The sequence below is a fragment of the Lathamus discolor genome, chromosome 11, assembly GCF_037157495.1.
Source record: "Lathamus discolor isolate bLatDis1 chromosome 11, bLatDis1.hap1, whole genome shotgun sequence".
NCBI lineage: Eukaryota > Metazoa > Chordata > Aves > Psittaciformes > Psittacidae > Lathamus > Lathamus discolor.
The window spans coordinates 356,165-378,021 of record NC_088894.1 but is presented as its reverse complement, the minus strand read 5'-3'; the positions used below and the strand labels follow the sequence as shown (position 1 = coordinate 378,021).

At 61.1% G+C, this 21,857-nt stretch overlaps 3 protein-coding genes across 4 annotated transcripts; 2 read left to right on the top strand and 1 right to left on the bottom strand.

The window, feature by feature from the left end:
* Positions 1 to 138: 138 nt before the first annotated feature.
* On the bottom strand, positions 139 to 5,054 carry PLTP (phospholipid transfer protein). Of its 2 annotated transcripts, XM_065691205.1 has the most exons (16): positions 3,942 to 5,050; positions 3,246 to 3,361; positions 3,005 to 3,104; positions 2,803 to 2,931; positions 2,565 to 2,720; positions 2,324 to 2,387; positions 2,150 to 2,213; positions 1,976 to 2,067; positions 1,686 to 1,862; positions 1,471 to 1,530; positions 1,226 to 1,387; positions 1,028 to 1,095; positions 910 to 952; positions 734 to 797; positions 583 to 659; positions 139 to 482 (listed from the first exon to the last, which is right to left on the bottom strand). In XM_065691205.1, exons 2-16 carry the CDS (start codon positions 3,352 to 3,354, stop codon positions 342 to 344), a joined length of 1,506 nt encoding a protein of 501 aa, XP_065547277.1. In that variant the 5' UTR covers positions 3,355 to 3,361; positions 3,942 to 5,050; the 3' UTR covers positions 139 to 341. The 2 variants fall into 2 exon arrangements, with proteins under 2 accessions (XP_065547277.1, XP_065547278.1); XM_065691206.1 differs by lacking the exon at positions 2,803 to 2,931 and having other exon boundaries at positions 3,942 to 5,054.
* A 927-nt stretch (positions 5,055 to 5,981) lies between these two features.
* Positions 5,982 to 18,109, top strand: PCIF1 (phosphorylated CTD interacting factor 1). The gene is made up of 16 exons (XM_065691473.1): positions 5,982 to 6,069; positions 8,659 to 8,797; positions 8,969 to 9,093; positions 10,110 to 10,247; positions 10,682 to 10,812; positions 11,044 to 11,198; positions 11,392 to 11,539; positions 11,739 to 11,822; positions 12,526 to 12,625; positions 12,838 to 13,000; positions 14,072 to 14,244; positions 14,675 to 14,761; positions 15,260 to 15,444; positions 15,867 to 15,960; positions 16,147 to 16,322; positions 17,091 to 18,109. The coding sequence occupies exons 2-16, from the start codon at positions 8,674 to 8,676 to the stop codon at positions 17,332 to 17,334; spliced, it is 2,127 nt and encodes a 708-aa protein (XP_065547545.1). The 5' UTR covers positions 5,982 to 6,069; positions 8,659 to 8,673; the 3' UTR covers positions 17,335 to 18,109.
* Positions 18,110 to 20,407: 2,298 nt separating this feature from the next.
* Positions 20,408 to 21,655, top strand: LOC136020629 (E3 ubiquitin-protein ligase RNF182-like). The gene is made up of 2 exons (XM_065691903.1): positions 20,408 to 20,564; positions 20,895 to 21,655. Exons 1-2 carry the CDS (start codon positions 20,408 to 20,410, stop codon positions 21,653 to 21,655), a joined length of 918 nt encoding a protein of 305 aa, XP_065547975.1.
* Positions 21,656 to 21,857: the final 202 nt, after the last annotated feature.

Genomic DNA, 21,857 nt, shown 5'->3' with positions numbered 1-21,857 from the left:
CACTGCTCAGGGTCACTGAGGCCTGAAAACGGGGCCCCCACAAGAGCAGGGAGGGGCAGCTGCTCTGAGGCTGCCTCCTTCCCCACCTCTCCCCATGCACAACATGGGCACATCCTCCAAACAACAAGGCCACAGGGGTTGGAGTCACGTGGTTTATTAGTGTGAGGAGCAGGGGAGCAGCAGGGGTTCCCAGAGCATCCGTCTCCACCTTGCTGCTACCCACCAGGGCATGCGGCCCTGCAGGATGTGCCAGTGGGACCGGGGAAGCTGCTTCCTACCTACAGTGTATGGGTCCAGCCCAGGATCTGCCCTCGATCCGCAGTGCGCAGCGTGGAGAAGCGCTAGAGCTGGGGGGGCTCCAGGCTGGGTGCTGTGGGCTCTGAGCTGGGGCGGGCAGCGGCTGTGGGCGCCGGGCGGTATTTCTCAATCACCTCTCGCAGCTCTTTGGAGAAGTGGAGATCAGCTCCCACGGTGAGGAACCCCTGCGAGGGGGAGAGGATTAATGAGGCCTGGGGGGAACGGGCCCTGCCCGCCAGGACCCAGTCCCTGCGCCCACCACGGGGGCCCAGGCTGTCCCCTTACCGCATGGTTGGTGACCACCTCCTTGGTGAAGTCCATGCCTTCTGGCAGTGGGATCTGCACCCCCTTCTTGGTCCTCTCTGCAGGGAGGGAGAGACGCAGTGAAGCCAAGTCCGGCTGCCCCAGGCCCTGTGTGGGCAGCGCTGGTGCCTACCGTTAATGATGGGCATGATGGTCAACTGCAGCAGCGTCTTCAGAGGGGCCTGCAGCGAGAACAGCTGTGGGGAGAGGGGGCTGGGTGAGGCAGCAGCAGCAGCCGAGGCCCTGCTCGGCCCTGGGGGGCTCGGGGTGTGTCCTGTGCCCCGGGCAGGGGCTGCTGCTGGAGCTCACCGCAAGTGACTCCAGTGCCGACTGCTTGGAGTAGATGCGAAACCTGCGGGGGGAACCAGGCGTGAGCGGGGCACGGGGGCACCATCCCGCAGCCTCCACCGCCCCGCACGGGCCCTACCGCCGCAGGTCCAGCTGCACGCGCAGCGCCTTCCCTTGCAGGTACACCCTGGCGCTCAGCTTTGTCTCCTGTGGGGAGAGGAGGGTGAACCACAGCCCTGGGTGCTGCTTCCAGCCCGGCTGTCCCTCTGCTCTGGGGCACCGCAGCCTCCCGTGGGGGCTGAGAAACGCTGTTCCATGCACAGGGGTCCCCGCTCACCATGGCCATGCTGGAGAGCTGCACGGCCGGGCGGCCGGGCGGCACCAGCGAGATGTTGAGGAAGGCAGAGACGGAGACGGAGGTGCCCGAGGGTTTGATGATGCAGCGGGGGGGAGCCGAGACCTGCAGCACCAGCCGCAGGGGCGCGTCCACGGTGGGGCTCTGAGGAGGGCAGGTGAGCCACAGGCAGGGAGCGGGGCCGGGCTCTGCCCCGTGCCTCCCGCCCGGCCACGTCCTGCTCTCACCAGCATGAAGATGGTGCCAAAGAAGGTGGCTCTCAGCAGAACCTCCAGGTCCTTGGGCACCTGCAGGGAGGACAAACCACCCGGGGGTGAGCGAGCAGTCCCTGTTGACCCAGCAGAGCTGTTCCCTCAGCTGCTGTGTGGGCAGAGCCCAGCCCTGCTTCCTGCCTGCCCGCAGGGAGCTGCCTGCTGGAGCCGGGTGTCCTGCACTGCTTTACCTTCTCCCCCTGGAGCTCAATGGCCAGCACGCCCGCCTGGAAGTACGCGTGCATGGCCGAGTCGAAGAAGTACTCGGAGAAGGCAACGTAGACCATGCGCTCGGTCTCCTTGATCACCGGCTCCACCGCGTGGTTCTCCAGCTCCTGGTTCTCTCTTACACGTGGGAAGAACATGCCCTAGGCCGAGAACAGGAGAGGTTGCTGTAGCTGTAGCACAGCCCAGGCTGCTCCGTGGTGCCCAGCATGCAGCCAGCGCAGCTGCTCTCAGCAGGGCAGGATCCAGCCTTCACCTTAAAGTCCAGGTCGAGGGTGTCTGTGGAGACGGCCGGATCCCGCAGGAGGGAATAGTCAATCCCTATGTGCTCATCCACGTAGTTCCTCACTGCCAGGAGGACGTGCTGCTGTCACTGTGCCCGCGAGCAGCCCGATGCCCACCTCTGGTCCCTTGCCCCAGCGACACTCACCCGGCACCGTGTCCAGCACGGAGTTGAGCAGCACCAGGCTGGCGTGCTCCAGCGACGGGCAGATCTGAAAGGCAAGGGGCTGGGCTAAGAGGTCTGGGTGAGGACCTGGCCCTCCTGCTGCTGCAGCGCAGGGGAACGCTGAGGTCCCCATTGCTTGTGTGCACTGAGCTGTACCTGCTGGCTGAGGAGGAAGCGCATCCCTGTGACAATGAAGGTGCTCAGGAACTCGTAGACCTTCCTGCAGGACACAACAGCAGCTCTGCAGCTGCCTGCCTTCCCCTGTGACTCCAGCTCCATGTGAGCACACAGCCCAGGCAGGGGGGGTGAAGGGTGCAGAAGGGGAAGTCTGGGAGCTGGGCACAGGCAAAGCTGCCCTTGCAGATGGACAGGGCTGCTGCAGTAGTGTCGGGTGTACCTGAGTGTGCCGGAGAAGCCTGCGTGCATCCTGGCAATGGAGGCATTGCAGGTGATGTTGGAGATCTTGAGGCGCCCAGCCTCGTCCTTGGCCAGCTGCAGCACTGTGTGGATGTGGACACCATCCGCGGAGGCATTGATGGACCCGATGTCATAGCTAAAAGCAAGGAAAGTGGATGAGAGGAGCTCAGCTGGGGGTGGGCTGGTGCCGGGGGTAGCGGGAGCAGGAGGAAGCTCACAAGAACCAGTAGAGCAGCTGCCTGCGGAAGCGCAAGCTGATGGAGGCATTGTTGATGTTGAAGACGAGGTGCTGCTGTGGCTGGAAGTGCAGGTCCGACAACGCTAGCTGCAGGTCCATCACCTTGACCCTGCAAGGAGGCGACAGAGCGGGTGGGACGCACAGACGGGTGCAGGGAGCTGCGGGAAGCAGGCAGCACTCACTGGCTGATGTTGTAGTGGAACTGGCCCTCCTTCCCGTGCAGGTCCGACACCGCGATGTTCTGCAGCTCCTGCTCCACGAAGCGCAGCCCCTCCTGCTTCACTGCAAAGCAAAGGGAGCCCGGGCTGGCCACAGCCAGGCTGTACTCTCCCCAGCAGCATCGCCCTTGTGTGTGCAGCACAGGCAGAGCCCAGCCAGGGCTGTGTCCCAACCTCCCTCTGCCCAGGCCCTGGGGCCCCTTACCCAGGTCCAGCCCCTTGGAGGTGATCCGGATCTTGCAGCCGGGTGGGCTGTGTGAGGCGGTGACCAGGCAGGGCAGGAAGAAGAGGAGGAGGCGGCCGCCGGCAGCCATCTCGTACCTGAAGCAGAGCAGAGGGTCAGCAGGGGCGGGCTGGAGGGACACACCGGGGCACCAGCCCCGCTGGGACGAACACGGCCAGTGGCTGACCTGCTCACGGCCCGGGGACAGGGCACAGCCCGAGGAGCACCTGCGGCTCCTGCTGCTGCCCAGACCCCATCACCTGAACCCCCAGAGAGGAGCAGCCCCCGAGAGGCAGAGCCCCCACCCGGGCCGCTGCGCACAAGCCCCTGCATGGACCCCGCGGGGTCTCCCGAGCTCCGGGAGCAGGCGGCTCCTGCAGCCCCAGCAGCGTCCAGCCCCGAACACCCTCAGTCCCGCAGAGCAAGGCACAGGCTGTGAGCTGCTGCCGCAGGAGCCGGGCACCCCAGAGCCGCCCCCCCCCTCCCCAGCCCGGCTGCGGGGATGTGCTCGGGCACGCGGCTGGGCTGAGCAGCAGCAACAGGCAGAGCTCCCGCAGGGCTGGGGGACGCTCGGGGGCTCCCCGCTCCATTGCCCCCCAGTTCTCACAGGGCGAGCGTGGGGACCCTCCTGCAGGGCGCGGGGAGCACGGCACAACCCGGCTCGGTTCGGGTACTTACAGCGGGGCTTGTCCTCGGCTCCCCTGGCCGGGGGAAGCTGGATCACGTGAAGGGACGGGGGGGGAGCACCAGCAGCTCCAGGAGTTTCTTCAGCGCCGGCTGCGGTTCTGCCTTTATAGAGCCCACCCGCGGCCACTCCTTGCGAGCCCACAGCTGGGAGGAGACAGCGGCTCGGGGAGGATGCGGGTCCCAGGCTCGCTGCCTGCCAGCGCGGGCAGGGGCAGCGCCGGGGCAGGGGCATCGCTGCGGGCTCAGCTCCCGCGTGTCCCGCACTCCGGAGCCCCCGCGGGGCACGTGGGGACCGAGGGCTCCGCCAGTCGGGGCAGCCCCCCCGGCTGCTGCTCCTGGTGCCAACTTCCCCCACCCCAGCCGCCCTCTGCCAGCTCCGGCCCCGGGCTGGAGCCCAGCTCAGGCTCTGGGGTGCCGGTGCAGGCTGGTTCATGCCCATCCGCGCCGTGAGCCCCAGGCAGAGAAGCTGCCGATGCTGCCGGGTGCAGCAGCCGCTGCCCGAGCCCCTCGGGGCTGCAGGATGTGCCCAGCTTGCTGCGGGCGGCCTGGCAGGTCCCGGCGCTCATGGCACCATGATGGGCACTGCTGAGGCTGCCAGCAGCACCCAGGCTGCTGTCCTGCTCCGTCCCGCCCGGCAGGCACCCGGCACAGAGCATGCGAGAGCTGCCCCTGCCCTCACAGCCCCTTCCTCTGCCCTCGGAACCCGCTGTTGCCCCGCAGGCAGGGCCCGGGCTGATCACCCGCTCCGTGCCCCGGGGTCATCTGTGCTGTGGGGCAGCAGCGCTGCGCTGCGCCGCGGGCTCGCACCCAGCACGGGGAGGCTCTGGGGAGACTTAGTGCTTACACAGCACTTATCCCCCACAAGTGCTTCGCCAGCACTAACTCCGGCACTGACCCCGGTGCTCCGGGAGCAGAGGGCAGGACCTGTGGCAGAGGGAGCGGCGCGGCCGCGGCCGGGGAGCGGGCAGGGCCGGGCCCCGCGGCGGGGGTGACAGCCCCAGGGCTGGGCACGCACCACGGCGCGCCCGGAGCGAGGCCAGCTCCGCCGAGCCGCCAGCAATGACGAGGGCCAGGGGCCGGGGGTGCTGCCCAGGCCCGGCACCGCCGCTGCTCAGCCGCAGCCGCACGGCGCAGCGCGGGCCGGGCGCACCCCGGTACCGCGAGCCCCGCAGCCGGGCTGCCCCCGGCCAGGCCAACGCTGCCCGGGCGGGGACGTGCGCTCGGACGGGCGGGGCTCGGGCTGCGGCCGCCGGGACAAGGCACGGGCGGGCCCGAAGGAAGCCCCGCCACGGGACCCGCTGCGCGGCCGCCGCCAGCCCCGCCCCGGCGCCGCCGCCTCTTCAAAGGCGCTTTGGCGGCGGCGGCGGCCGCGCCCGGCCTGTGCAGGGACCCGCCCGCGGCGGCGGGGCCGGGCCGCAGGGACCGCGGCGGGCCCGAAATAGCGGCGGCGCGGCCCTGCCCAGGGCGGGTCCGGCCGCACACACCCAAGATGGCGCCGCGGCCGCCGCGCCCCCTCCGCGCATGCGCTTCCCCCGGCCCGAGCGCGGGCTCAGCTGTGCGCAGGCGCCCTGGCGGCGGGCCGGCGGGCGGCGGGCAGCGCGCATGTGCCGGGCGGTGGCCGCGCGGCGGCACCTGCGCAGTGCCATGGGGGGGCGGCCCCGCGCCTGCGCACCTCCGGCCCGCGGTCCCGGCGCAAGATGGCGGCGGCGGGGCGGGCGAGGCGGAGGTGGGGCCGGCGTCGCGGCGCCCGGTGCCCGCAGCCCCCGGCAGCACGCACAGGTGAGCGGCGCGGCTGCGAGCGAGCGAGGCAGGGGCGGGCGGCGGCGGGCGGGCGGCGGCGGGAGGCGGCGCAAGGAGGCGGCGCAGGCCCGCGGCCGCCATCTTAGAGCGCAGTCGCCGCCGCCGCCGCGCCTGCCCTGGCCGTGTCGGACCCGCGATCCCGCCGCCGCGCGTGCGCGCGCGCCCGGAGGCTCCTCCCCGCGGCGCCGTAACGGCCTCCTGTCTCCGCAGCGGCCCCCGCGGGCCCGGCGCGGGACGCCCCGCTATGAGGATGCGGCCCCGGCGCGCCAGCGGCCAGCACGGAGCCACGGCCACGCGTCCCGCCAGGCAGCCCGGCACCGTAAGTACTCGCGGGGCCGCCCGCCTCCGCCCCGCTTACGCCGTGCCCCCGGACTCCTCCCGTCCAGCCTGCAGAGGTGTCGCCGCCGCCGCTTCCGCTCCGCACCCGCTCGGTCCCGGCCCGCCGCGCCGAGGAGCTCCGTCCGGTCACCGCCGCCGGGAGCGCGGCCCCGGGCGCTGCCGGGCAGCACACGCTTGCGTCCCTGCCCGCGGCTGACGGGGGCCCCGGGCCCCGGCGCGCTCGCCACACGTGTCCGTGCCGCCTCGGGAGCGGAGCCCCGCTCGGCCCTCGTCCCGCCCGGGCGCAGGGTCTGGCTGTCGGGGACGGGGCAGGTACCGACGGAGGGCGGCGGTGGCCTGGCCTCAGCCTCCCGGCGCGGCTCTGGGGTGAGGGAGAGGCTTTGCTGTGCCCCGGGGCTGTCGCTGCTCTCTTTTGTCTGCGTTTGCCGTTGTCTTGTGTAAAATCCCGCCTCAGTGAAATGGAAACAAACGACGACCCTGTTCGCTGTACTTCGTCGCTCCGTGTCCTTCCACCTTGCTGCGGTCTCTGGTTGCGTTGCTGCTCCTAGGTTGTAAGCTCTCTGGGCAGGGACAGTGTTGTCTGTGAAGTACTGTATGCACCATGGCGTATAAAACCAACCATGATCACCATAAAATGCTGGATTATTTTGGATCCCTTTATTATTATTCTGGATCCCTTTCACTGACTTAAGTCCCAACACGTGTGCATAAAAGTTAGGATTCCCATCAGTTTGCTTTTCCCCTTACCCATACCTTAAGGGTACTTGCGTTCAGTACTCATCAAACCTGATCAAGTGATAAAGCTTCTTGTCTACTTCAACCATCCTAGTTTATCCAGAAATAGGAGAAGGCAGAGACAGGGATGAACCCCTCTTTGCCAGTGGGTTTGAGCACCAGCAGGTCACTGCAGCTGCTGTGTGCTGGCCGGTGCAGGAGGATCTTGATAGCCAGCACTGTCTGTCACTTCTTGACGTTCACTGGGAGGTCTGATCCCATCAGTATGTACCGGTTTATTACAAGGTGTTCTCTGTGTACTGTGCAGGACACGCAAGCACCTGCATGTGCTTCAGTTTGAGCAAGGGCTGAGCACAGCCCAGGAGGGCTCTGTGCCCGCAGCAGTCCCCGGCCACCCCTGTGGCCCTTGTCTGGCAGCTGAGGAGCTGGGGCTCCGCAGCAAGTATGAGCTGCAGCCACTGCCCCGTGCTGGCTGAGCCCCCTGCACGTCCTGACCTGCGCTGGAGCTGTGTGGCAGACGCTCTCGCCTGGGGGCTTGGTTATTGTCACCTGCCTGATTGTGAGCAGAGGCTGAAGCTCCGGGTTCCTGCAGTGTCCCAGACCTTTCCCTGCTCACCCTGGCTGGAAGGATGGGAACATCTTCCAGGGTGCTGAGAGGGCTCAAGTTCCTCAGCCGTGGCCTGCATTACACCAGTTCCACAGGTGGTACTGCAGGCACCCCAGCTAGTGGGATCCTTTTGGCTCTCACCATTCTGCTCCTCTGACAGAGCCAGCAGGTTTTACGGGCAGGAAGGGGAGCAAAGGTGAAAAACTGCAGGTAACTTGGCCTGCAGACCAAACAAGGGGCTTACTTACGAGATGATCTAAAGCGTGTGTACAGCTGGGGCTGCTGTGGTATTCAGTTAGAAACACTTCTGGGTACAAGATTGTGCTGCTGCAGCCCTGACTTCGGTGCTGTGCAGCGTGTCCCCAGAGGCCTGAGTCGAATTAAGTAACTGAGGTAACAGTAATTATTTAAACTACCTCATTTTCCCGGGTCTTTGCCACTGTATTTCAGGCTGTGGGGAGGAGCAGGCTGCAGTGCTGTTAGAGAAACCTCCCCGGGGGAGCAGTGGTGACTAAGAGGAAGAGCCCGGCTCTTTCTAGCTGGCAATGTTAAATTATGATTTAGGGGAGCTTGATTGTCTCACCAGAGCTGCTTCTGCATAACTGTTGTTATGCAAATGAAAAAGTACCAAAGGCTAAACCTGTCTGACCTAGCCTTGCAGCTAGTCTGGGACATGCTGAGGAAAACAGGCCGGGAGGTCCTGACCCCTGCCTGTGGTTCTCTGAACCACGGGAGCTGTTATTAGTGAAGCGCTAGGGCTATTTTATACAGCAGAAGTTGTTTAACAAGAGCTGTTTGGTTAAATTATGTGCACTTTTGTACGTGTAGATGTTGTTTTAAACTGTCTCTGAGTGTAACAGGTCAGATTTGGCTGTGGTGTGAGCTTGGCAGAGGTGGTATGTGTTCACGGAGGAGTGGATTTATGTTTTATGCTCTCAGTGCTGCTCTATGGGCCAGGCACTGCGCTCTCAGTAGGGCTTTAGCTGGAAAAAGAGTATTTTGAATGCTGGCCTTAAGAGCTCCCTACCTGGCACCACATAGACTTCAGCATTCCTCACAGCTAGTTGTGTGCGGGACAGCAGCTATTACTGAGGACTTAGGTGCTGTGTGTACTCGTTCAAACCCTGTTTTGTTGCCAGAACAAACTTGCAGTGCTATATCTGAATGGACCAAGTGCATCTGGGATCTCTCCTGCTGTAACATGGGGTTTATGTCTGTGTTTTCTAGTGTGGTTGCTGAGAAATGGCCAATGAGAATCACAGAAGCCCTGCGGAGGAAGCGTCTCTCATGAGTCACTCACCCGGCACTTCCAACCAGAACCAGCCCAGCTCCCCTAAACCTCTGCGACTGGTGCAGGACCTGCCAGGTACAACTCTGCTTTAGGATGGCTCAGCACGGAGTTCTCAGGGCCCTGGAGCAGGCAGAGAGTGAAGGAAGGGTGCTGCAGGAGGAGCTGGGTGGTGCATGTGTCAGGGCTGTGACAGTAGTGGGGCTGCTATGGAGGATGCTCCTCTCCTGACTCTCTCTGTGTTCCCAGATGAGCTGGTGCAGGCTGGCTGGGAGAAGTGCTGGAGCAAGCGGGAGAATCGCCCTTACTACTTCAATCGCTTCACTAACCAGTCTCTGTGGGAAATGCCTGTCCTGGGGCAGCACGATGTCATTGTAAGTGCACACTTTTCTCGAGGGGCTGCGCTGATGGTGGGATGTTCTGCAGGGACAGGTGCCGTGGTCTTGTGGATTTCAGATTGCACATGTGGGAGGGTCTTCACTGCCTCCAGAGCTCCTTGTGAAGTCCATCGTGTGGCTTGGTTCCAGTGAAATGTTCTTCCTCCTGGGGCACACTCAGGTGGTGCTGTTCCGGCCTGGTGCATTGCTCAAGGAACACCCTGGGGGAGCTGTGGTGCATTTTTCTCAACTAAGTTATAAAAAAAGCATACAGCACAGGTCTAGAAGGGAATTTTTTAGCTTCCTTCAGGTGTGAACATTGGTGTTCTTACATCCATCCATGTCAGGCTAGGGCAGTGAAATGGGAAGTGAAGGGCTTACTGTCTTTGTCTGGGACTTGGGTGTGTCCTGGGCTCAGCAGCAGCAGTCATTTTTCTCCTTAGTAGCTGGTGCAGTGCTGTGTTTTGACTTTCAGCCTGGGAACAGCGCTGATAGCACCGATGTTTTTCGTTGCTGCTCAGTAATGTTTACTCTGACCAAGGACTTTGTGAGCCTCATGCTCTGCAAGGGACTGGGGGGAAGCTGGGAGAAAGTAGAGCCAGGACACCTGACCCAAACTAACCAAAGGGGTATTCCATACCACAGTGCATCATGCCCAGTATATAAACTGGGGGCAGTTACCCGGAAGGGTTAGATCACTGCTCGGGTTGAGCTGGGTATCGGTCAGTGGATGGTGAGTGGTTGTGTTCTCTTCCCTTGTTATTTCCTTTATCATTATTGTTATTGGTGGCAGCAGCAGTGGTTTGTGTTATACCTTAGTTACTGGACTGCTCTTATCTCAACCTGTGGGAGTTAACACTCTTTCCATTCTCCTCCCCATCCCTTTGGGAGCAGGGGGAGGAAGAAGCAGGGGAGTGATTGAGCGGCTGCATGGTTCTGAGTTACCGGCTGGACTAAACCGCAGCAGTTCTCTGTGGCACTAACATGTGCTGTTGTTGTTTGGGTGCTCATAGTCAGACCCTCTGGGATTGAACGCAGCTCCGATGCCACTGGAAGGTGGGATGATAGATACCTCTGTGGAGAGCAAGCAGAGGAAGAGGAGATTCTCTGAGGAAGTTCCACCAAGCGGCAACAGTATGAAAAAGCCCAAGGTGGGTCTGGTGCTGTGAAACAAGTAGTCTTAAGGATGTTGTTCCAGCTGAAACCTGGGGGGTCTGGAACTTGCGTCTGGGTTTTTGAGCTGTGCAGGGTCAGGCCACCCTGGTGTAGCTCAGCTGATACTCAGAAAGTAGAAGAGCAGAAGCAGACTCAGGTCCTGCCAAGCTGTCATTTCTCTCCTATGGCCTGAGTCAAACGGTGGGAGCTGGGAGATCACAGACTGGGACTGAGAAGCAGTTGGGACATCACAGACTGGGACTGAAGCAGGGTGACTTGCACATCCATGTTAACGTGCACCAGCACAGGCAGAATGTGCTGTAGCAGTTTGGGGGTATCCCGAGTGCTGCTTAGCAGGACCATTGGCTGCACCGGCTGCTTCCCCTTTACCTCTTTCTGTGGGGCAGTAATTAATCTTTTACACCCCCAGGCTGACGTCCCAGGGAACCCGGCTGCTCAGCCAGTCCCCAGCTCCCCCAGTATTCCAGGAACCTCTGTTCTGAAGGCATGGTGTGTTTCACCTGAAGATAAACAGCAGGCAGCTCTCTTACGACCAACTGAGTGAGTTGTCTCCATTTGTCTTGTCCTTTTCTTGGTGGTAGATATGGTGGTTTTCCAGACATCTTTGAAGCAGAACCTGAGGGATGTAACACCCCCTAGGTCATTGCAAGGAGCCTGGATAGTTCAATTTCCTGGCTGGTCAGACAGCCCAAGGAAGCATCTTTAGAAGTAATATTTGATAATTAATTAGGCCATGATCTGGCCACTGATGACATTTTTTTTCTCCCATAGAGTGTATTGGGACCTGGATATTCAGACAAATGCAGTGATTAAGCAGAGGGCACCATCTGAAGTGCTTTCTCCACACCCTGAGGTGGAGCTGCTTCGATCCCAGCTCATTCTCAAGCTGCGGCAACATTACCGTGAGCTCTGCCAGCAGCGAGAAGGTGGGTTCCAGTCTGCAGTACTGAGGTGGTCTGCCTTTTGGTTCATCTGTGATCTCCTTTTGTGGTGGTTTTACTGTCTGTGGCATTGTTGGTTATATACTTATCAGGCAGAATTCCAGTGCCATGATCCTTATCAGAGCTTTTGGGCACACCTTTGTCACGTTGATTAGACCCTTTTCCTGTGTTTCTTCAGGGATTGACCCCCCAAGGGAGTCTTTTAATCGCTGGATGTTGGAGAGGAAGGTGGTTGACAAAGGGACAGATCCTCTTTTACCGAGTGACTGCGAGCCAGTAGTGTCTCCTTCCATGTTCAGAGAGATCATGAACGACATTCCCATCAGGTACTGTTCAAAGCAGGGCTTCTTGCTGTCATGGCTTTGGGTAGGTCTTGTCTAGTGATTTATTTATCTGCCTTGGTTTTGTACTCTTGTGTTTTACTTTGGGGATGAAGTGGGGTGCTGGGGATGTCAATCTGGGGAACTGGACCTGGCCTCTGTGGCAGCTGTGGAACTGATGCATCTGAATTCAAACTCACCTCAGGTTGTCCAGAATCAAGTTCCGGGAGGAGGCCAAGAGACTGCTCTTCAAATACGCTGAGGCTGCAAAGCGGCTGATTGAATCCAGGTGGGGGTTCCTCTTACACTGCTGCCATACTCGGAGGAGAAAAGGAAGTTACAGGGACTTTAGAAGGAGCTGCTGCATCCTGTTATTCATCATTGGTCATAATCTTACTGAGGAGAAGGTTAGGAACATACAGAAGAAAACCATACAGAAGAAAACCAGTAGTGCTGGAAGCATCTCTTGATAGAATGTTGGGAAGCTGAGTGAATGCAGAGACAAGTGAGAATCTGTGAAATGCTGGACATGGAATGTCCTCTGCCATTTATCCCTGAGAAAACACTGGGTGCTCAAGCACTCACCGCTGTTGAAGAGGAGCAAGCTTACAGCAGTATTTTATTATACCATGTGGGATTTCTCTGACAAATTCTGCCACAGGGCAGAGTTGAGGAAGATGACAGCCACTGGGGAAATGGAAAGCTTGTTAATAGGGCGGTTTTCTCAGAGCCACAAGCCTCGAGCAGCAGCTGCATTTGCAAATGAGAGGCAGGGTCAAAACGGGTCATCTCCAAGATAGATAAATGCGTTCTCTGCCTCTCCCATGCAGATGGCAATAGGCAGCTGCACTGTCCTTTGGCAGTCCCTAGTTGTGCAAATGTGTGGAAGCACTTTCCAGAGGAGGCCTGGAGGGAGCAGTAGCAGAGCTGTGATGGATGGATTCTGTTGCCCTGCAGCTGTGGGTTAACTTCTGCTTCTCCATTTCGAGCAGGAGTGCTTCGCCAGACAGCAGGAAGGTGGTGAAGTGGAACGTGGAGGACACCTTCAGCTGGCTGCGACGGGACCATTCTGCCTCTAAAGAGGACTACATGGTCAGTATCCCTCTGTGTGGGCAGCTGAGCACAGGGAGCCTGGGAAAGGATGGGAAAGCCACAGGAAAAGCCTTTATCTGACATGTTGGGGATGGATGAAGGTCCTGGAGAAAGCTGCGACTGCTTTCCTTCACTCTGTGATTTGGGAGCGCCAGAGGCTCTGCATCCCTCTGGTGGGATGTGTGAGGGCCTCTGGTTCTCTGGTTCTTCAGGACCGCCTGGAGCACTTACGCAAACAGTGTGGGCCCCACGTGTCTGCTGCAGCAAAGGACTCTGTTGAAGGCATCTGCAGTAAGATTTACTACATATCCCTTGAGTACGTCAAGCGGATCCGGGAGAAGAATCTTGCCATACTCAAAGAGAACAATATATCTGGTACGCAGTCAGCTCTGAGGAGCTATCAGGCTACTGCACCACAGCACAAACATCCTCTGGCTTGGCCCCACTCCAGCAGCGTTACGTGCTGGGGAGGGCTGCTCTGAGACCATGGGGCTGAGTTTCATAGTCAGGAATAGCCAGTTTAGTGCAGGTCTTAGCTGGCATTCACACCGTGAGTGCAGAGGCAAAGTGCCTTCCGTCAGGTGCTGTGGCCAGCTCTAATATCAAGTATCATAAATTATGATTTATCAGGATGAAGCAGCTTGTTAGAAGCTGACCCCAGTGCACAGAGTCCTTGGATCATACCTTTTTGCTGTACTTCTGCATGAATTCCTGGGGGCAGCTGACAATCCCTTTCCTCCACAGCATTCTTCCTTTCCTGGCAGGTCTTTTGTTCTTTCTTCCTAGTTTATGTCTGTACTTCTGCCTCTGGTCACCTTTTGCTTCTTGCATGGTTCCTGCTGTTTTCATCACCACTGTTCCATAGTCCTTTTCCTTTTTGAGCCCCATCTCTCCTCAGACTCCCTTCAGATCCCAGTGTGTGCCTTTGGCTGCTCTTGGTTTTGCTGCTTTTCTTCCCACCTGATTGAATGCCTCATTCCTTCTAACTAATCTTTCCCATGAGCTCTCTCTCTCCCAGCTGAAGCTGCTGCCCATGAGGGGTAGCCACAAGGTAGCAGGAGGATTCCTTTGCCTCCTGTGCTTGACAACCTGGGAGTATTTATTGTGGTTTGGATGAGTTGGGGCAAACTGAAATAATAAGCGTAGGAACAAGGAGGGTGTTTTACTTGTCTGAATGTGCCTCATGATGCTGAGGTGGTTGTGTGCAGCCCACAGGTCTGTCTTAGAGATGGATCCTTTCTGTGCTCTGGCAGTGGGTGATGGAATTAATTTGAGGAATCAGCTCAGAACCTAGGTAGCTGCTTATGAGATCTGTGAGGGATCACCATGTGCTTCTGGGGGACCACTGCTCTTTAGCCCTGTTCCTGTCACTGCATGTTTGGAGGTGAAACCTGTCCCAGATGTCCTTGGATTCTAATGGGCTGCCTTTCTCTTTACGGTCTGTAGCTGAGGTGGAAGCTCCCGAGGTCCAGGACAGGCTGGTGTACTGCTACCCAGTGAGACTGGCCATCCCCTCCCCACCGCTCCCCAGCGTGGAGATGCACATGGAGAACAACGTGGCATGTGTGCGGTACAAGGGGGAGATGGTCAAAGTGAGCCGCAACTACTTCAGCAAACTGGTACGTGCTGAGCCCTGGGGCCTGTGTCCTCCTGTCCTGCGAGGGGAGGGACGGTGCAGGGGCTGGGGGCTGCTGGACACTGCCCTGATCACAGCAGAAATGATGACAGCTGCTCCCACCTTAGTCAGGGTCAGGCTCCTGCTGGGAATAGCCACAAGGTGACGTGTGTGTGTGCTTTGGACACAAACTGTGCTGCAAGAATGGCCATGCCCGCAGCGAGGCAGCTCTTGCTGAGACACTTGCTGGTGGGTATGTTCATGCTAGTCAAGAGCTTGTGGTTCACTCACGTGGTAAGAGCAGATGTGCTGACAGCCTCCATGCAGAGCCCCACCTGCTCCTGCTGCTGCTGAGCGTTCCTCTCCGAGGCATGTTTGTGTGCTCTTGTCTGTGCTCATTCTGTTTGTGCTTAATGCTGGGCTTTCTCTTGCAGTGGCTTCTGTACCGGTACAGTTGCATTGACGACTCTAGCTTTGAAAAGTTCCTGCCCAGGGTTTGGTGCCTTCTCCGTCGATACCAGGTGCTGTCTCATCGCAGCTGTATATCAGAAAGCCTCACGAATAGAAACTTTACGTCTGTGCTCTGGGAGAGGCCCACAGCTCCAGGAGCCTGATGCAAAATGGGGTTTAAACTGGGTCTGTGGTCTGCTCCCGGTGTTTGGAGACAGGACCGTGGTCAGGGGAGCAATTGTGATCTTGACAGGAGACCTCTGTGGGAGTAGAGAGAATTATTTGTAAGAAACCCTCAGTAGTTGTGGACTCTGAGGCACAGGTGAAGGTTCATGGGGGACATGTGTGAAAATTGACACTTGGTTTGTGGGGCCTGAGTTGGGTGAAATATCTAAAGAGCGTTCTTGGGTACATGCAGGGCACCTACATGAATTTGAGAAAGGACGAGGGGGCCCTGTGTACCTAGAGGAGTGGGTGCATGGACGTGTGGCCTTGGGTCGGTGGTCAGTGAAGGGAGCAGCAGGAACAGCGAGTGCAGGCACGGCTCACCCAGGGTTTGCTCTCCTCAGATGATGTTTGGTGTGAATCTGTATGAAGGAACTGGTCTGCAGGGGTCACTTCCCGTGCACGTCTTCGAAGCCCTCCACAAGCTCTTTGGAGTGAGTTTTGAATGCTTTGCCTCGCCCCTGAATTGCTATTTTAAACAGTACTGTTCGGCCTTCTTGGATACAGACGGGTATTTTGGATCCAGGGGGTGAGTCCACGTTTGGTGCTGTGTTTCTGTGTGGATGCGGGGCTGGTTCTGTGGTGTCTGCTAAGGAGGGTGTGTGGCTTCAGGGCTGCAGAAGGGCAGTGAGTGGGCACAGACTGGCTGCGATGCATTGGTCTGGCTGAAGGCCTCTGATCCTGGGGTGATGCAGTTTGTGGGTCTGCCAGCACTTGTCCCTGTTCTGGAGAGGGGAGACCCAGGCCCTCAGTCAGCTTAGATCAGCAGTCACCTGCAGTCAGGACTGGTGGAGTGTGTCCCCAGGGACCAGCACCACTGGTCAGACTCTGCACTGCCAGGGATTTGGGCTTTCCAAGAGTATGACTGCCTTTCCTGAGGAAAAATGCTTTTTAAGGCATGAAAATGAGAACTGCAGCCTCTCTGACAGGGATCTTTGCCTTTTCCTCCAGCCCGTGCCTGGATTTTTTTCCTGTAAGTGGCTCTTTCGAGGTAAATCCTCCGTTCTGTGAGGAGCTGATGAATGCCATGGTCTCTCACTTTGAGGTATGTCTGCTCACATCTGGAGCTGCATCTGTCCTGTCCTCCCCACTGCTCCCGCAGCCTCACAGCAGGGCTGCGATGCAGAAGGTGAAGGAGGGTGACTGCTGCAGCACTGCTCTAGAAGCAGCACTGTTTCCTGTCCATCATTGTTCTGCCAGTGCTGAGATTGTTCATTTTCTTGTTGAACAGAAACTGCTGGAGAGCTCCACTGAGCCTCTGTCCTTCATCGTCTTCATCCCCGAGTGGCGGGACCCTCCTACAACAGCCCTGATCCGCATGGAGCAGAGCAAGTTCAAGCGGCACCAGCTCAGCCTGCCAGCCTTCGACCACGAATACCGCAGCGGGTCCCAGCACGTCTGCAAAAAGTAGGCCTTTTCCTGGGATCCTTCTGGGAACGCGAATCTGAGCCATGTGACAGAAATGGCCTAAGTTGAAATCAGTGGGAATAGGGAGCAGCCAAGGACTAGGGCAGGGCTCACCCCCATGTATGAATTTCATGTTGGTTTCCTGATTGCTGAGATAGTGCGCTACAAAAGGCTTGTGAGTGGTGTCTTCCTTGGCACAAGTGCAGCCTGATCAGGTCCTACCTGGGGTGCTGTGGGGGTCGGCTCTGGTCCACCACCAGCCAGATCTGGGGAGCACCTGAGCAGCAGTTTCTGGGCTGCCAGATGCTGCAGTGTTCAGAGGCACCTGGGGGAAGCAGAGCAAGGGGCAGGTGGGATCTCGGTGCTCAGTGGAGCAAGTTGGCTGTTGGTCTCTTGCTGAAGTAACAAGTTCAGGCAACAGCTTGTTTAAGTAACGAGTGCTCAGACACTGAAGTTCTCTGTACCTGGGTAAGACTGACACCTTAGCGTGACAAGTCTCCTTCTGCAGGGACAGTGATGTCCCCTGCACATGCTGGTAGAGAGCAACGTGGCTGTGCAGCATCAGTGCTTCTCTTCTGAAAGTTCATGAGCCTCTATCTTTATTCAGAAGTGCCTGATACTGCGTTCTGCCCACTCTTGTGCTCAGGGTAATGAGAGAGGGTATGCTTGTCCTGGATGTGGCACAGGAAGAGGAGGGCAGGTGCTGGGCAGTGGGTCTGGGTGTGTTCTGAGTTGGAGATGCGGAGTGCCTGTTGTCTTCTCTTCCAGAGAGGAGATGTACTACAAGTCTGTGCACAACACGGCCATCCTCTTCCTGCAGAACAGCGCGGGTTTTGCCAAGTGGGAGCCCACCCCGGAGCGACTGCAGGAGCTCGTTGCAGCCTACAAGCATTCAGGCCGGACCCTCAGCTCCTCTTCCTCCTCATCTTCTTCCTCCTCCTCCTCCATAGTGGACAAAGAGCGGGAGCTGGGCCGAGAACAGAGCAGCAGCCGGGAGACTAATCCCAACTAAGGCGCAAGGTGGGAGGCAGAGGAGAGGTGCGTTGGCCCCGATGGCAGGGGCGCAGTGACAGACTCTGCCTGCGCGGCACCGGCCGCGGGGGACTCCTGCGCAGCAGCTCCGCGGCACCCGCTTCCCCCCGCGAACTGCACGGTGCCCGCGCACCGCGGGAGGGGAGGCTCCGGGAGCGCCGGGCACGGGAGCCAGCGCGGCACCGAGGAGCAGCCGCGGCGCCGAGGGAAGGGGCAGCCGCACGCCCGGGCGGAAGGACGGCGGGATGGACGGACGGACGGAGGGACGGGCAGGAAGCGCGAGTGCTCGGCACCGGCACCGTGGCTGGAGGGGCCCTGGCAGCGCCCACAGCCCAGCGCCGGCAGGACAGGGACGGGCAGAGCCCGGGGGCTCCTGCGGCCGGGGTGGCACCAGTGCAGCTCCGTGTCCATAGTGTAAATAGTCATGTCCGTGGCGCCGCAGCTCGCGGGGCTGCTCCATCGCATCCGTGTTTCTTTCCCTTGTGTGAGTCCCGTGTTCGCCGCCGCTGTGTACTGTATAGGGGAGGAGCGGAGCAGAGGAGTTCTTTCGGTGTGTAAAGTCTTTGCAGCTGTTTTGTAGTCGTCGTGGTTTTTATGCGGAGCCTCTGGGCTTTATTTAACCTCCTTGGGTTTTGTTTTTTAAGGATTAATTTAACACCGCTAACCATTTTATTACTTTTATCAAGAAGAGCAAAGTCTATTTTTGATTTCTGTTTCCTAGTTCTTAGGAACATTAAAAACCAGCATTACAGCTCTGCGCGGCTCTGCGCCTTTCCTGCTGTCAGCCCGGGCCTGTGCTCCCCCCATGCCCTCCCTCTGGCTGAAAGGTAGAAAAACGCTGGGGTTTCTCAGATCCATCTGACCCGTTCTGTGCTTCCCATCCCTCCCGTGAACAGGTTTATCCCAACGACGGGTGTGAGCTTCTAAAGCCCCCCAACTGCTGCCACGGGGAAGGCTTGGCTCTCCCTGCCCTGGCTCCAGGGAGCAGCTGTGGTCACACTCAGCCTCTCCAGCACAGAACCAGCCCGTGTCCCCTTGCGTGGTCTCAGCTCTTGGTGCTTCGGGAGCACTTTGTCCTGGTTGGGGAGGCCCAGGCTGAGCCTCACGGCACAAAGCAGCCACTGGTGCCGTGCCAAGAGCCGGCCTGGGCGCCCTGCAGGGGGGCCCTGATGGCCCTGGTGAGAGGGGAGGTTTCTGGGGTGAATGACCTGACTTCCCCCTTGGGTCTTGCTTCAGCTCCTACGTTCGCTCTCACCACGTCCTGGCTGTTGGGTTAAGGAACCGTCACCACCACCAGTCTCTCCTGGCCTGAGGCTGTGAGGGGGCTCTGGGGGTTAACAGCCATGGTCATTCTCTGATCCGGCTTTCCTGGGGTTCCTGAATTTCCTGCAGTCCTCTAGAGCATTTCCCTGCCTCTGGACAGGGCAGGAAGAGCCCGACTCCGAACACCACCTATTCCCAGCATCCCACAGCTCTCCAGGGATGCTTTCCATGACAAGGAGATCATGGAGACCGCCTGGCCCTGGGGAGCGCTGGGAGCCCTGGCACTGAAAGCTGCAGCTTTGGAAACCTTTTTTGCCTGTTATTCATTATTTTGAGGCGAGGCAGCTGGTTCCTGAAGCGCAGGTGAGCAGAGACGGGCCCTGGGGAGAGTCAGCAAGTGCTCCTTGGGGGTCTGTCCCCAGGTGCTGGCCCATTGCCTTGGTAAGTACTTCATTGCTGAGGTCTCAGTGGAGGTGTGGGTGATCAATGGCTAGGGAGCTGCGTGCTTTCCCCTCCAGGGCATCTCGTTTATCCAGGCAGAGAACAGAAGGTAGAACCGGGGGGGGTTTGTGGGTGCTGCCATCCCTGGAGCGTCCCTTGAGCAAGTGGAGGGGATGGGGCCTGAGCAGGAGCACCCCAGGCCCCAGTCGGGTCTGTGCAAGGGGCTGCAGGGATGGGGGCAGCCAGGGGCACAGCTGGGAGCACGGGGGCATGGGCAGCACCGGGGGGATGAGCCCAGCGCTCCCAGGAGCTGGACGTGCCCTGGGCCCTGGTTATCCCCAGCTCGCTCAGACCCTGATGGTGCGAACCAAGGGGCTCCTCCGGGCAGCTCCAGCGCCAGGGGCTGCTCTGGGCAGAGCCGAGCGCGTCAGAGTGAGGACGTTAATGACAGGGCCGCTCATGGAGCTCAGGACAAACCCTGCATTTCCTTGTTCACCGGCACGGACGCCCTGTCCCGCACCCGGGGGCTGAGGGCAGCGGGTGAGTGACCCATCACCGGTGGGGCTGGAGCCCCCCGCACAGCCAGGCTCCGGCGTGTCCGGGTCCATGCGCGGGGTCCCGGGGCCGCTGCCGCCGTCATGGGGTGGCCGCTGCCCTCCTGCGGGGCAGCGCCGGGAGCGGGGTTTGTCCTGCCCGGGCTGGGGGCTCCGACGGCCGCTGCCCATCGGGGCTCCTGGAAACACCCCTGTGAGGGCTGCAGCCGGGGGGGCACTGGCAGGGGCTGGGGTAGGGACGTGCTTGGCTGGGTCCAGCCTGGATCTGGGAAGTGCTGCAGCCCCCATGTGCCCCCAGCCCCGGCTCCTGGGCTGCAGGGGTGGAGTGAGGGGCCCGGGCACACGCTGGCAGGGGCGAGCATTTCTCTGCACCCCAGGGCCTGCTTTGTGAGGTGCCGCTGGGCGCCGGGACGGGTGCGCGGGGCCCTCCCCAGGGGCGCTTCGTGCCCGGGGCTGAGCAGGAGCCGCCGGTCCCAGGCCAGGGAAGGGCTGGGGGTGCCTCAGGACCCCGCTCTGCGGCCGTGCTGTCCCCAGGGCCGGGGGCTGCGGGGTCCCCGCTGCCGGCATCCCTAGGCAGGGAAGGAGCATCCTCAGGGCCGCCCAGGAGCAAACGGGGCAGCAAGGCTGCACTGATCCCCCGGCACCGACCCCCTGCAGCCCGTAAGGGGCACGGGGGAGCCCCCTGCCCCGGCTCTGCCCCGCGGTGTGCGTGAGCCGGACCCGAGCTCTGCACAGCACCGGCCCCGGCCGAGCATCCTCCTCCCGCTCCCCGTTGCCAGGCCAACGCCGCGTTGGATGCCGGCAGCCCCTGCGCCAGGGCCTCCGCAGCGTGGCGGGCAGCAGCCCCACACCTCCCCATGGGGTGCCCGCTGCCGCCGGCCCCCCGCCTGCCTCCGCGACGGACACCGACCCACGGCTGCGTCCCCCGCCGGAGCCCTGGCGCACACCGCAGGTACGGGGGGTGCTGGGGGGGGGTGAAGGGCAGGGCGGTCCCTGCAGTCAGCAGAGCCCGTGTCCAAGCCCCAGGAACCTGCACACATGGGGAGGGACGAGCATCCGGGCCCAGGGCCCTCACCCGGCAGCCGGTGCCGGTGCCTCCCTCCCAGCCAGACACAGAGGCAGGGACGCGGCTGAGCCCCAGTGCTGGCAGCAGTGCCCAGTGCCTGGATCCAGGCTGTGCCAGCCCTGGGAGGGGGCTCCCATGGGGCTGGGCAGGACCCTGCCAACGGGGCCAGCCAGGAACCGGCCCTCGGAGCTCAGAGCGGGTCCCCTCTGCCCCCAGCCCGGGCAGCCCCCGGCCCGCCCCCCGGGAGCATGGCGCAGCGGGACGGCGAGCCCGGCCCTCGGACGGCGGCGCTGGCGGCCGCCGAGCTGGAGTGCAAGATCTGCTACAGCCGCTACGACGCCCGCTCCCGCAGGCCCAAGGTGCTCGGCTGCGGCCACCGCCTCTGCGCCCGGTGCCTGCGCAAGATGGTGCCGCCGGGGGACGCGTCCCCGCACCAGCTCCGCTGCCCCTTCTGCCGCCAGCACAGCCCCGTGCCCGGTGGGGACGTGCAGCGGCTGCGGGACGACGGCGAGGCGCTGGCGCTGCTGACGGGCCGTGAGCAGCGGGATGAGCAGCGGGGGCCCCCCCGCTCCCCCGAGGTCCTGCTCTGCCCCAGCGTGCTGGAGCCCGCGCCCAGCCCCGAGTGCCTGGTGGTCACCATCCTGGAGGTGCCGGAGGACGTGTCGCCGCCCGAGGGGCTGGGCAGGCTGGAGGTGGTGCGGTTGTACCGCCCGGCCAGCCTGGGCGCGCTGCCCTGCCGCGGCCCCGGCCACAAGTGCCGCTCCTGGGGGTGGCGAGCGGTGCCCCGCTTCATCCTGGGCGTCCTCTGCCTGCTCTACTTCAGCTCCCTGCCCTTCGGCATCTACCTCCTGCTCATCGAGCACCACAGCCTGGGCATCGTCCTCGTCAGCCTCGTGCCCTGCACCCTCCTCCTCTGCATCGTCTACAGCCTCTGCCAGTGTCTGTGCCGCGAGGTCTTTGGGTTCCCCCACTCCTGACCCTGCCTGCTGAGCTCTGTGCCGCGCCGGGGACGTTTTGGGCTCCTTGGAGCGTTGTCCCCTGGGTATGGGTGTTGCCGCCCCACGGCTGACCCAGGTCTGCCCGGGCCATGGGGAGATGTTCGGTGCCTGCTGCTGCGCCTTGCGGAGCAGCGCGGGCTTCTGCAGGAGCTCGGTGCAGCCCAAGAGCGTCCAGACCAGA

Coding starts and splice junctions, on each gene's coding strand:
- LOC136020629 (XM_065691903.1), top strand. CDS start 20,408: ATGCCGGCAGCCCCTGCGCCAGGGCCTCCGCAGCGTGGCGGGCAGCAG. Junction 20,565..20,894: donor AGCCCTGGCGCACACCGCAG/GTACGGGGGGTG, acceptor CTCTGCCCCCAG/CCCGGGCAGCCCCCGGCCCG.
- PLTP (XM_065691205.1), bottom strand. CDS start 3,354: ATGGCTGCCGGCGGCCGCCTCCTCCTCTTCTTCCTGCCCTGCCTGGTC. Junction 953..1,027: donor GTGCAGCTGGACCTGCGGCG/GTAGGGCCCGTG, acceptor TTCCCCCCGCAG/GTTTCGCATCTACTCCAAGC. Junction 660..733: donor CATCATGCCCATCATTAACG/GTAGGCACCAGC, acceptor CCCTCCCTGCAG/AGAGGACCAAGAAGGGGGTG.
- PCIF1 (XM_065691473.1), top strand. CDS start 8,674: ATGGCCAATGAGAATCACAGAAGCCCTGCGGAGGAAGCGTCTCTCATG. Junction 9,094..10,109: donor TGGGGCAGCACGATGTCATT/GTAAGTGCACAC, acceptor GGGTGCTCATAG/TCAGACCCTCTGGGATTGAA. Junction 15,961..16,146: donor CCATGGTCTCTCACTTTGAG/GTATGTCTGCTC, acceptor CTTGTTGAACAG/AAACTGCTGGAGAGCTCCAC.